Source organism: Arachis ipaensis, chromosome B3, assembly GCF_059453495.1.
Source record: "Arachis ipaensis isolate K30076 ecotype BB chromosome B3, ASM5945349v1, whole genome shotgun sequence".
Lineage (NCBI taxonomy): Eukaryota > Viridiplantae > Streptophyta > Magnoliopsida > Fabales > Fabaceae > Arachis > Arachis ipaensis.
The window spans coordinates 5,109,539-5,120,501 of record NC_142438.1 but is presented as its reverse complement, the minus strand read 5'-3'; the positions used below and the strand labels follow the sequence as shown (position 1 = coordinate 5,120,501).

Here is a 10,963-nt window from a genome sequence, read left to right as displayed (position 1 = left end):
TCTCAAATTTATTCTTGAAATATCATCTGTTTTTTAAATTGGTTTTCTAAAATTTAAATTAATCACAACCATTCTTAAAAGATACAACAGTAAATTAAGTTGGTAAATGATAACATATCATATTAAGTGTCGTGTGATATGATGACAGACGTGTTATAAATTAATTAGTTGATGTATTACATCAGTTAATGTGGCTTGCTGTATATTATCTAATATGTCATATATTTTTTTATAGAGTCAAATTAGTCCCTGAAAATATGCGCAAATTATTTTTCTCTAAAATTTTAAAAATTCAGCCAAATTAATTCTTATATAAATTTCTCTACAATTTTGAAAATAGAATGGCTAATTATGATGAATTTTTTATTCCCTACAATTTGCACATTTTAATCGTACACTTATTCATAAATTTCCATCTTAAGGGAAAGAAAAGGTTGCATGATTTATTTTGCATTGTTCATTAAACCTGCCAAAACTCTGTTCTTTGCTGAATAAAACTGGTCAAGTTTAGTATTAACCATGAAAATGTGTTGCAACAAGTACAATAATGACTGAAACTAGCAAACTTCAAATTTTCAGTTCGCACATACAATTGGAAAATCAAATTCCCTATTTGATTCATTCTTACTTCTCAGACAATCAATAGAAGTAATCATTTTATTCCTCTTCTATTTGTATAATATGGTAGCATAAAAAATGTGTGGAATGACATGTTTCTGCTTTAAGCATTTGAATATAACAATGTTGTATTATGGTACATTAATTAATCTTATATCTATAGCCAACCTTGCATAGGACGAGCTCGGTTGCTGTTACGGATATTAATCTTATATCTTAGAGGCTTCGGCGGTGACTTGGCTCAAGGCGACGGCAGTCTTCGAACCAGAGGGGCGCCCCAATTGCTTGCTGATGAAGTCGCCAACCGACATGAGCTTTCCGAGATCAGTGTTGGTCTTCACACCAAGTCCATTCAGCATGTACACAACATCTTCAGTAGCAACATTTCCTGAAGCACCCTTGGCATATGGACACCCACCTAGACCGGCGATGGAGGAATCCACCGTACTAATCCCCATCTATTGTTAACATGCAAATTAATATATTTTTTTCCATTAATGGTTTTCAAGCTTGTTTGTGGAAATCTAAAACGCATGTGATAAAAAAAAAATCTAGCATTGCTCTAGGTTGAAACTAGCAACACAAAGATCAAACAAGTAAAAGGTATAAACAATTGTTTGATGACTTACTTGGAGCGATACAAGAATATTCGAAAGGGACTGGCCATAAGTGTCATGGAAGTGGACTGCAAGCTTCTCTGTCGGAACAACAGCCATGACAGCCAAAAGCATAGGAACTACAGTTCCTGAACATAACAGAATGAAAAGAGATCAATGCAAGTATATTATCAACACGAGCTGATAACAATTCTTAAGAAAATTGAAAGCACAAAGTTTGATATTCATTCTCAATCTAAGCCAAGAGCTGAATTTTTTTTTTTCTTATCAAGGTCTTACTTAACAAGATACTCTAAAAGGAGACAGAATCTTGTTTATTATTGAAACAAAAGAAATTTGGTGCTAAGGAAATGTTTAAATTTTAAAGATAACAAAAATCCATCTAACTTTTTACCTGGTGTGCCGACACCAATTGTGTCGCCAAGGGAGATCTCAAAGCAGCCCATATCATATAGTTCTTTAGCAACATATGCCACTTTTGAGGGAGGGATTGGTCCTTCCACTGGGCATCCGATAACACAAGATACATATCTATGATTGTTCAACACAAAACCATTAGAATTCAGAATAGGCAGAACCCAAACAGAATTGTAATTTTTTTTTTAAGTGATTTTCATGGGATAAATAAAGAAAATAAGAGACATACCCTCGAACAGGAATCGATAGTTCTTTAGCAGCACGGGTAACAGCCCGGTAACGAACAAGACTCTCTTCAATATTACAGTTAATGTTTGATTTTGAAAATGATTCAGATGCTGATGCAAAAACAGCTACTTCTCTTGCACCAGCTGCTATAGCAGCGTCAAAGCCCTATAAATATGATAAGTAAGAAATATGAATGTGAATCTTCAATGAATATTCCTATTTTTTATATCTTTTTTAGAAATACATACCCTTAAATTAGGAGTCAGAACTGGCAATCTGATGCCTTCCAAGCCATGAACCCCTTGCATCACGTCCTTTGCATCAGCCAACTGGAAGACAAAAGTAAAGACCGAGAAAAAAAGAAGGATTTAAAAAACAGATCAAAAGAAAAGGAAGGATAATATCTATAGAAGTAATTCAGAATGACATGGTTGGATTGTAATTTGATATGTAAGTGATTCATATATATTGTATCAAAAACCATTCGATGCTTCAGATAAGTGAACACTGGAGAAAATCAACCACCACAATCACGATTAAAAGCATCAATATCAGGTTACAATAACAACAGTAAATCTACTTTACCTGTGGCACCCATTTGGGAGATACAAAACTTGTAGCCTCAATAACAGACAACCCGCAAGAAGCTAGTCTATGAATCAATTCAATCTTTACAGCAGTTGGTACAGTGTTCTTCTCATTCTGTAATCCATCCCTTGGACCAACTTCAACTATCTTCACATAACTCGGTATGCTACTCAGAAACTGCGTTATGCCATTTTGAAAATTTTTAATATTCCAATTATCAAGTCAGGAAAATATGGAAATATATAAATCACAAAGTTTACAATCTATACATAAATCAAAATGTAAAGTGGTAATGTCTATAAACCAACCCTAGTAGCAGTAAAATAACTACAAAATACTGCAGCCGTTGAATTACCTTATGCGTTGAATGTGGTATGTCTTTGCTATTCCCCCTTGGACTAGAGTGGAAATCAGATAAAGAATCATCAATCATTCCAAACTTCATTGAGTTTCTCCCTTTGGTCATAGTCTTTTGACTGAAGGTGCGACATTGAGCAATATCTCTTGTGTGCCTTTTCCATGGGTAAGTCTCCGCTGTATACTCTTCATTGTCTTCACTGCAACAAGATACGATTGGGTCAATGTAATGGATACAATACAGAGATGACTAAATAATACCATGGACTAGAATCCAATTAAGTTTCTAAACTTAAATTGAAACATTTGACTCACTCGCAGCTGTTAGATGTGCTGCAACTTCGTCCTTCAATAAAGCAGATTCCCATACCAAAGTTATCTTCTCTAGGACGGCAAGCACCAGATGAGAACCTCTGAATCCTATCAACGGTATTCATGCTCGGCAACTTGTCAAGACCAAGCGGTTCCTCCAAGCTCGACATGGTGAAGTGGATGAACTGAAGGAAATTGGCAAAAGATACAGTGTAAGCAAGGATATCCAATAACATTATAAGTATATGCAAAATTTCATCTACAAATTATGTGTCTATTTATCCTCACACAAAGATATACAGTTCTGATTTAACATTCTCCTTTGCAATCAGTTAAATTTTTTAGTTAAATTCATTGCCCCTATATATCATATACAAAGTAATGAAATAGCTTGTAATGCAAATTAAAACTCCGCGAGCGGAAACAGAAACATTATGAGCTGTAATTAAACTCAGTTCTGTATTACTTGAACAGGTGGAAAATGAGGAGACAATTGAAAACGAACTCAGAATATAAAAGGTTTAAATTTTCAATCTTCAAAGGCAAGAAAATCACTTTCAACTCACTTTCATACTTAGTAATGACCAAAAAATTGTGGTGTGGAATGTAAATGAATCACATTCTTCCACTCACAGCTTCCCCAAATTTGTGTTGGACTAAGCATATATAAAAGTGAATTCTTCATTCCCCATTTTATAAGATCAATATCAATAAAATTTCAACAAATAAACAGCATTGTCTGCTAAATTATCATGCTTTATTAGGGGGGTTTTCAAAATTGCATGTGATCACAATTGACTCCAAGTGTGATAGCAATACCAAGTTAGCAACCAGCAAAAACTTTTATTCTTTTTATTTAAAAAAAAAACGCAAATCTCACAGTTAAAGGTTGAAACATAAGCTCAAATCAGAAGAAATTAATTCAACATATAAAAGAAATTTAGGGAAACAGTCATAATCAACGAAACCACAAAAAAAAGGAGGGAAAAAACGAACTGTTTAAAATATGAGTATACGAAATCGGGTTAATTGAAGACAAGCAAACGAAATTGAGAATCGGAAGAAGCAGACGGACCTGGAATGAAGGGAAGAAAGAGAAAGAAATCGCGGGAATTGAAGAAGAGAAAGGAAACCCTAGAAATTGGGGGTGAAATAGAAGTAGGTAGAATTAGGAATCAGTTGGTAGTTGGCGTTTTCTTTTTCCCTCTACGCTTCTTTTCTTTCCCTCTTGTTTCTGCTACACACAATATCTAATTTTTAAAACAAAAAAAAAAAATAATAATTTTATATTAATTTTCTTTTAAGAAAAAAATTTTTTCTCCCTCCACAATTTTGGATCTTTGATTTTTTAGTTAGCCGACCAAACATTTGTTTTCTTTCCTTTTTTAATTTGGCTTGAAGTGTGATTGTGATCTTAATATATAAAATACAATAAATATTGAAATAACTGTTTTATACAAAATTTAAAAATTAATAATAATATTTCAAAAATAAATTTGGTATTTAAATATTATTTTATATATTGTTATACAATCAAGAGTGTCTATAAATTTAATTATAATAACAAAATCTATTTAATATCAAATTAAATAAACATAAAATTAATACGAGATATATATATTTAGATATTATATTAATATATAATATCCTAAATATATTCTAACATAAAATATTTAAAAAGAATATAATCAAATATTTAAATTATTTGCATTTTGCAAAAGAATCGAAAGTATTAATTTCTTGAGGGCTTAAGAACTCACACAATAAAATTAAATGAAATTTTTACTCATTTTCACATATTAAACAAAAAATATTAGATAGCTATCTAATTATAATTCAATTTAAAACTCATAAAGTTAATGCAGAATTCCCCTAACAGAAGTCCTATAGAAACATAATTAATTAATAATATCTACTCTAATAATAGAAAGAAACATAATATAAATATAAATATAATATTTGGTTCATTTATTTATTTTTGTCTTAAGTATGTGATATTTATGTGGCATGTTTTCACTCAATTTCCGCAACCAATAGATGGTTTTTTATTGGTCGGTGATTGGTAAGAGTTCTTCTCAACCACCAACTTAACCAAAATAAGACACATGCAATAAAGGCCTAAGAACACAAGCCAATTGTTCAATCATTATTTTTATTATTATTATTATTATTTGGGAAGAATTTATTTGTTTAATTGTGGCGGATAACACTTATTTCTATCTCTTTTGCGTGTATGTTTGTTTTTCTTTTTTTTTTTTTCTTTTGTCATGAGTTGTATATAAATTTTTTGAGTTTAAGTAGAGAGTTAATTCTTTATAGTTAATATTAGTGATTTTTTTTAAATTATTTTTATTCTAAATTTTAAATCTTAAATTCTAATTTTAACTCTAAATCTTTCAAAAAATGAGGCTTAAAAAATAATTTCATAGTAAAAAATTAATTAATATTGACTAATTAAAATAATTTTTTATATTTATTCAAAATAGTTATTAACATAGATATATAAACGTAAATTAAATAGTTTATAAACTTTTCTAGTTTTGTTTAAACATATTCCACCCCTTGAGTAACAATTAATTAATAAAACCCTTTTTTTGATGGTAAGAACAAGATTATGATTAGGGGTATTTAAATTTAAATCGATCTAAATTAAATTGTTCATTCAATCTAATTCAAACTGAAAATTGATTAAAATTGTACTAATTCGAATTTGATTGGATTTTATTTTTTGCAAACTGTTGGATCGGATTGAATTTCGGATCTATTTTTCATAATCAATCAAATTTAATCCAAATCGCACAATGTGCTATAATATTATTATCTTATTATTATATTTACAATTATACTTATAACATGTTCAATTTGTTATACATTTTTATATTATTCATTTATTGTTATTATTTAATAAATATTTTATGTTCAAAATGTTATTTATTTATTTATTTTAATTAATCTATAATTTTATTTCTATTGTTATGATATCGTTGACTTTTTAAAATATTGTTGAGACTTGTTACGTCATTATTGATTATTTAAAATTTGATGTTGAGATTTGTTATATGTATTTAATTTTTTTACAAAACCACAAATCCAATCCAATCCAATCTAAATCGCTTGAAATTGGATCGGATCAGATCATTTTTTTTTAAATTTATCCGATCTAAACCGCACTACAAATAAAATTAGTGTTCAGATCGAATAAATTTTTTACTCAAAATTGATCTAAATCGCACCACAAACACCCCTAATTATGATTCATTTGAAATTTTAAATGGGTCAATTAGTCAATCTTGATTTTTGATGCATGGATCAATAAGGCACGACACATGTATTCTAGGTTAAAGTAATACCATATTTTAGCAATAAATTGCACTATAACACATTTAGAACTTGTTTGGGTGAGCTTTAAAAAAAGATTTTTTTTAGTTATCTTTTTTTAAAAGATTTTATAGAGAAGTAAAAGTAATTTTATGTTTAGATATCTCATGTAAAAAGGTCTTTTTATCTATCAATTATGTTTGGGTATAACAATATAAAAGTACTTTTTTATTTATTTATTACATGAAAAGCATCTTTTTTTTAAGGAAAAAAGATCTTTTAAAAAAAGATGTAAATTACAGCTTTTCAAAAAAGATCTTTTTTTAATTTTACTAGTGCTTTTACTTTTACTACTAGAAATTTGCCAAACACGTTAAAAAATAAAAAAAGATTTTTTTTCAATGAAAAAAGATCTTTTTTAACAAAATAATGGCACCCAAATATGCACTTAGTATAGATTAATCATAATAATCTAATGGCATAAATCCTACAATGCACAAACATTAATACGGACACAGAACACGATACAATATGAAATATATTGACACACAAATTTTAAAATTTTATAAGAACAAAAATACATATATATAAAATATAAAATAGAAATCATATGAAAAATTTTTATATTATTAAATCAATATTGTATGTCTATTTCAGGAAGGTAGCATGAGCCTATCGCACAGTCCTTTGTGCTTTCAATGTAGACATTTTTTCTTGGCGTATAGTTATAGCTACCTTAATTGATATAAGTAGTGAAGTTTAAGAAACATTGGTGTGTCATGATCATAGCAAATAAATAATAATTAAGTCAAATAACACTACTGCTCTTCTAATTTCTTACAGTGAAAATGAAGGTTAATATCTTATTTTATGCATTTAATATAAGAAAAGTTCAGAAAACTTGTCAAAACTAAAATAGTTAATTGAAATAATGAATAAAGATTTACTTCTTAGACAATAGAAATGGTTGAATTGATTGCACTCAACGGAGACAATTGCAACAATGATTGATTGGGTTTGCTTGAAACAGAATAAGAGTAACTTAGTGTGACATCTTCGTAATGTTATTAAATAAATTTATGAATTGAACATGACGTGAAACTAAATTTTCTAGAAATATCTGTCACATTTAACCTTAAAAAAAATCCAATTACTATCTTTGGTATAAAATAAAATAAAATAATTCAAAACAACAGTCAACAAAAGTTATGCCATGTAATAGGGAAATCAATTTAAGCAAATTTTTTAATGTCTATAAATTTGGTGTCGGATTTGCCAAACTACTTATCTTTTATGATAAATTTTAAATATTTAAAAACTATTTATTTTTATATTTTTAAATTAAATATTAATATTTATTCTTTTTTAATAAATTAGGCAATTATCTAAGGTCAACGTAACAAGGATGATCAATTTAAATGGACAATCAATTTCTCTTAATAGAAAAAGACACACCATGACACCCAGTTATGTTTTTCTTTTTAAATTCATTATATGTATTATTTTGGACAATTCACCATAATAAATAAACTGGCATACAATATTATCAGATTACACAAAATGCAAAATGGATACCAAAATATATTTTTTTTATAATCTATATAAACCGCAACAGGAGTCCCGTGGTTTACGAATACACATAATCCGCTACAGGGGTGTCGCGGATTACATTCTAGAAAAAGTAAGCATAATCCGCGACAAGGGTGTCGCGGTTTATGTGTAAATGACGAGTGTGCATAAACCGTGACAGAGGTCTAGCGGTTTATGTGTTAGTATAAATACGTTTTAGGGGTCTCACGGATTACATTTGTGGTGGTTGTAAGGTTTTTTAAAGAGAGAAGGAGAGGTTTTCTAGAGAGAGGAAAAGAGAGAAAATTGTGGGTTGGTTGAGTTGAGATCGGGTCGGGACTATGGCGGAGGCACGCAGTCTTTACAGACTTAACGGCGTTGCGCACGTTGCTGGCAGCATAAACGAAGAGGTTAATTTGGTTATTTTTAGTTAATGTATTTCGTATAATATTTTTCCAATGATTGTGATTTAGGTATTTAAATTTATATTTAAATTATTATTTTAAAATCATAAAATTTAGTATTTAATTAATTTAGATTAAGGTCTTGAATCGTTTATGCCTTTTATTGAATTTTGTGATTAAAAAATAGGAACTATATGTTACCTGTATAAACTTTAATATTGTATTTTTTGTGTTAGATTACTCTAAATTAGTGTTGGATTTTTTATATGTTTGGTTTCTTCTGTCACATGCTCCAGCTGACTAGGTGTATTTATAGTGTTCGGAGGCAGTAGAACATGCCTCTGCAAGACAGGATCGTACTCTATCTGGAGAGGGCTGGTTTGTACCACCTGGCGAGGCTCAACGCCAGGTGGTTCTGGTTGGATGAGTCCTTAGTCAGCGCTTTCATTGAGAGGTGGCGTCCTGAGATGCATACCTTTCATATGCCTTTTAGAGAGTGCACAATCACGTTGCAAGATGTAGCATACCAGCTGGGGCTGCCCGTGGATGGTTTACCTATATCCTGGTGCCTTACAGATTTTGAGAAGCTTATGGAAGAAAGCAAACTGGCGTGGGAGTGGTTTCAAGAACTGTTTGGCGAGCTTCCACCACAGAATAAGGTAAAGCAGTATATAGTCCACTTCACCTGGTTTTATGAGAGGTTCAGAGTGCTGCCGGATGATGCTACGGAGGAGACCGTACACATATATGCACGGGCTTATATTATGATGCTGCTTTCCACTTAGTTGTTCGATGACAAGAGTGGAAAACTAAAAATCGGGTTCATATACAGTGGTTGCCCTTTCTGGCGAGGCTTGATGATATGGGCAGTTATAGTTGGGGGTCGGCAGCGTTGGCTTGGCTATATCGTTGCATGTGTCCGGTGGCCAACAGAAATGTGACAAACTTGGCAGGCCCCCTGCAGCTACTACAGTCATGAATTTTCTGGCGGTTTCCTAGCACAGTCGGTTATGGCACGCATGTACTTGCTTGATATACTTCGCCGTCATTGAGTGGCACCAGGTGGATAGGGTGCTGCCACAGCTGGGTGGCGTTCAGCACGAGCCGGAGACAGCCTCAAATATAGACTGGCTCCATGCCAAGGATGGGAGGGGTGGGGACAAATGGTTCCCGAGCTACTATCAGGTATGACACCTTAGTTGGCAGAACATGGTTGATGCTGTTCTGAGTATCCCCCGGGTGCCTGATCCCGGGCCGTCCGCAGACTTTCTGCGATGGTGGTACAGAGTGGCCCATAGGTTTCTGTCGCCGGATTCCATGATTGCCGATCCTAGGGCCGAGGAGATCAGTCAGGATGTTGTTTAGAGAGGGTCATCACAGGCGCCTTCTAGGGTTCCGATGCCGGACGTGCCTGATAACAGGCGCGTCGAGCGGCGACGACGCATTGGTACCCAAGCTATAGACCGGGAGTGGCGATTGCTGGATGACATGATTCAGGATGACAGATCTGGTGGTGACGAAGTCGGACATGCCGATCACCGTGTCCGGCGTGGGCATCCTCGGCGTCAGGGTGGTACATCAGGGGTCGCATCTAGTGGTCCTGGTGATATACCCACTGAGCAGGCAGGGGCGGGGTCCCAGGAGGTTCCTCTTACACATGTTTCGAGCTCCTAGATATACCATGAGATCCATGGACAGATGTATGGTGACCTGGCGGACCCGACTTTCACGATGGATATGGACCACGAGGTCGGCAGTTCACAATTCTATTCTGACTTTGCAGATCTCATCCGGGATGACGACCCTCCGCATTTTCAGCATCAGACCCCACAGGATCAGGTGTCGGAGACCCAGCCCCAGATGGACGTTGCACAGGGGTATCTCCCAGATATAGAGGATATGCAGCGGTACCAGTTGCAGATGTCTGACCCTCAGGGGTACCAGCCCCAGTTTCATGTAGACCTGAATGAGCCTGCTAGCAGCTGGTATGACAGTTGGTTGGGCATGGGAGGGATGCCTCCATCTACATATGGCGTGGGCATGCCCGTCGATCCTCCAGCACAGCAGCGCCAGAGGCCAACCAGAGTCAGACGGGCCGCTCGATGTGGTACATGGTCGCATCTCCTAGGCGCATTTGGACATGACTCTCACGAAGAGGATGAGGACAGACAGGAGCCGTAGCTATTTATCTCATGTTTTCATTGATGTTACCTATGTATGTCAGATTTGTCGTGTACTTTTGTATTATATGATGGTACTTAGTTTATTTCCATGGACTTATGTGTGTGTTATGTATGTTTTTGTTTACAATACACTTACTTTATTTTATGTTTATGCAAACTACTCATTAACGCATAAACCGCTAGACCCTTGTCGCGGTTTATGCACACTCGTCATTCACACATAAACCGCGACACCCCTGTCGCGGATTATGCTTACTTTCCCTATAACGTAATCCGCGACACTCCTGTAGTAGATTACGTGTATTCGTAAACTGCAGGACCCCTGTCACGATTTACATAGATTATGGAAAAA

The 10,963-nt window shown here is 33.5% G+C and overlaps 1 protein-coding gene and 1 pseudogene across 2 annotated transcripts; one reads left to right on the top strand and one right to left on the bottom strand.

Moving 5' to 3' along the window:
• Nucleotides 1–592: 592 nt before the first annotated feature.
• On the bottom strand, nt 593–4,529 carry LOC107629064 (Aldolase superfamily protein). Of its 2 annotated transcripts, none has more exons than XM_016331755.3 (9): nt 4,213–4,529; nt 3,141–3,322; nt 2,824–3,025; nt 2,466–2,645; nt 2,129–2,209; nt 1,882–2,045; nt 1,630–1,766; nt 1,248–1,363; nt 593–1,076 (listed from the first exon to the last, which is right to left on the bottom strand). In XM_016331755.3, exons 2-9 carry the CDS (start codon nt 3,305–3,307, stop codon nt 828–830), a joined length of 1,296 nt encoding a protein of 431 aa, XP_016187241.1. In that variant the 5' UTR covers nt 3,308–3,322; nt 4,213–4,529; the 3' UTR covers nt 593–827. The 2 variants fall into 2 exon arrangements, with proteins under 2 accessions (XP_016187241.1, XP_088365885.1); XM_088509759.1 differs by lacking the exon at nt 4,213–4,529 and adding an exon at nt 3,426–3,620.
• Nucleotides 4,530–9,826: 5,297 nt separating this feature from the next.
• LOC148569690 (uncharacterized) lies at nt 9,827–10,609 on the top strand (annotated as a pseudogene).
• The last annotated feature ends 354 nt before the right edge of the window (nt 10,610–10,963 follow it).

Coding starts and splice junctions, on each gene's coding strand:
- LOC107629064 (XM_016331755.3), bottom strand. CDS start 3,307: ATGTCGAGCTTGGAGGAACCGCTTGGTCTTGACAAGTTGCCGAGCATG. Junction 1,364..1,629: donor AATTGGTGTCGGCACACCAG/GTAAAAAGTTAG, acceptor TGTTATGTTCAG/GAACTGTAGTTCCTATGCTT. Junction 1,077..1,247: donor ATATTCTTGTATCGCTCCAA/GTAAGTCATCAA, acceptor TGTTAACAATAG/ATGGGGATTAGTACGGTGGA.